This window comes from Gracilinanus agilis, unplaced genomic scaffold, assembly GCF_016433145.1.
Source record: "Gracilinanus agilis isolate LMUSP501 unplaced genomic scaffold, AgileGrace unplaced_scaffold52097, whole genome shotgun sequence".
Lineage (NCBI taxonomy): Eukaryota > Metazoa > Chordata > Mammalia > Didelphimorphia > Didelphidae > Gracilinanus > Gracilinanus agilis.
The window spans coordinates 4,150-6,584 of NW_025387018.1; the positions used below are offsets into that span (position 1 = coordinate 4,150).

General features: G+C 51.7%; 1 protein-coding gene across 1 annotated transcript; it reads left to right on the forward strand.

Annotated features, from left to right (window-relative positions):
* Positions 1 to 801: 801 nt before the first annotated feature.
* On the forward strand, positions 802 to 2,050 carry LOC123255776 (dysferlin-like; the record flags this gene model as incomplete). Its single annotated transcript, XM_044684511.1, has 3 exons — positions 802 to 927; positions 1,078 to 1,244; positions 1,936 to 2,050. Coding segments are annotated over exons 1-3 (408 nt in total), but the record flags the coding sequence as incomplete, so codon positions are not given.
* Positions 2,051 to 2,435: the final 385 nt, after the last annotated feature.

A 2,435-nucleotide genomic window follows, 5' to 3' on the forward strand; every position in this document is an offset into this window, starting at 1 on the left:
ATCGACATTGGGCGGGGGGCAGGGAGGTGGGTCAGAAGAATCAGGGACTCGAAACATGAAAAAATGAAGGTTCAAAAGGTTTTTTACATGAAACAAGGAGGAAAAGAAAATATTATTTTTTAAAAGGAAGAGAAAAAAAAGAGCTTCTTGTTAACTGATCTGTTCATGGTCACGTAGCTAGTGACTCTCTTGGGGTAATGTTAGAACTCAGCTTTCTAGCAAATCCGGCCTCAGATTCCTAGCTGTGTGACCCTGGGCAAGTCACATGACCCCCATGGCCCACCCTTCCCACTCTTCCACCTAGGAGCCAATACACACAAGTTAAGGGTTTAAAAAAATGAAAAAAAAAAACCCTCAGCTTTCTAGGATGCCTGAGTCCTTTGCTGGGGCACGAGGCTACCTCACTGCCTCCCCCCTCCCCAGAAGCAATAGGCGAGCTTTGAATAAAAACCAGGATTTCTTGCAAATAAATAAACAAAAACAGCCGGTAGAGTGTAAGCCCTTCTGGACTGGAACCACCCTGCTTTGGCCTTTGGCTTCCCAGTCCAGTACACAGCGGTCACTCGAGAAATGCTGGTTCATTGGCCAGTGGCTCTCCGTCTTCCACGAGGGCTGAGCAAAGAAATGGGCTCCTCCTCCGGCGTGAGGGAGTAGATTTTTGAAGTTGGGGAAAAATCTCTCGTGAGGACCATCTTGAAGACCAAGCGGGCCACTAGGGTCTATCGCGGGGACTTTGTGCTCTTGTTTGAAGGCAAAGGGCTGGAAGAAGGCCTTTCCTCTCTCTTTGGTGTCTAGTACCCGATGGGTGGAGTGAAGGGCTTCAAGATGCCGGCCCAGATTCGGGTTCAGCTCTGGTTCGGCCTCTCAGTGGACGAGAAGGAGCTGAACAAGTTCGCTGAGGGGAAGCTCTCCGTCTTTGCCGAAACTGTGAGTAACTGCCCTCCCTTCCCACCTCTTCCTCTCCTCCACTCCATTCCAGCTTGGGTCACGGTCCTGGACCGTTCCCCTTCCGTCAGCTCACCCCTCCCCACTCTTCCTCCTTCGGCCTCAGTGCCCCCTTTCTCTTTCCCCATCTAGTATGAGAATCAGACAAAGTTGGCCTTGATGGGGACCTGGGGAACTGTAGGCCTCACCTACCCCAAGTTCTCGGACGTCACCAGCAAGATCAAACTGCCCAAGGACAGCTTTCGCCCCTCTGCTGGCTGGGACTGGGCTGGGGACTGGTTCGTGAGTCCGGAGAAAACGTGAGTGTTGGGGCGGCCTGGCAGTCTGGGCAGGGACTGGCCTAACATCATTCCTAGAGAGGGGACAACCACAGGGTTTCTGATCACCCCTGGGGATCTCTTAGCCACTCCTGTCTCTCTCTGTCTGCCTCTGCCTTTCTGTCTGTGTGCCCATCATGCCCATCTGTGTTTGCCTCTTTCCAGCTCTCTCTCTCTCTCTCTCTCTCCATCTTTTCCCTTCTGCCTTTCTCTATCCTTTTCTTTCTGACTGGTTACCTTTGAGCCCTTTTCTCTGATATTAGCTGCCATCTCAGCTTCTTCATCATCATCATCTCTTCCTCTTCCTTCTTCTCCTTCTCTTCCTTCTCCTTCACCTCCTTCTCCTCCTCCTTTTCTTGTCCTTCTTCCTCCTCCTCCTCTTCTTTTTCCTCTTCCTCTTCTCTCTCACTGTCTTTCTCTGATAACTCGCTTTCCAACTCTTTCCCTTTTGCTCTCTCTCTGCCTTTGTCTATCCATCTCTGTCTGGCCGTCTGTCTCCTATTGCCTGACCCCCCTATGTGTCAGGGTCTCCAGGCCCATCTGAATGCTGATGTTGCAGTGACCCTTGTGGAGGCTCCATGGTGGGAGGAGGGAAGCAGAGGTCTCTGATGAGCAGCCTTGGGTGGGAGGGAGGCTCACTACCCGCTTTCCGACTGCCCCTCTCTTGGCCCAGGCTGCTCTACGACGTGGACGCTGGGCACTTGAACTTCGTGGAAGAGGTGTTTGAGAACCAGACGCGACTTCCTGGAGGCCAGTGGATTTACATGAGTGACAACTACACAGATGTGGTAAGTGAGAGCCCTGGGATGGGGTGGGGAAGGCTGGGATGAAGGCTTTGTATCTGGCCCTGCCCCAGGGTACAGAGACACCGAGAGGCCTAGACATTGGCTTGGAGTCACACAGCTAAGTGGGGCCCTGGCTTTTCGTGGCTTTGGGCACGTACCTATGGCTATTACTTACCCATACTCTGTCTCTGTTTTTCCTCTTTTTCTTTTCCCGATGTCTTCTCTTCCCTCTCCCATCTGTCTTTTTCTTCCTTTTCTCTCTCTTGTCCCATTGTTGTCTGTTTCTCTCTCCCCATATCTCCCTCTGTCTCTCCATCTTTCTCTTCCCTACGTTTTCTTACCCCATCTTTATCCCCTTGTTTCTCTTTTCCCTGTATTCTCTTCCTCC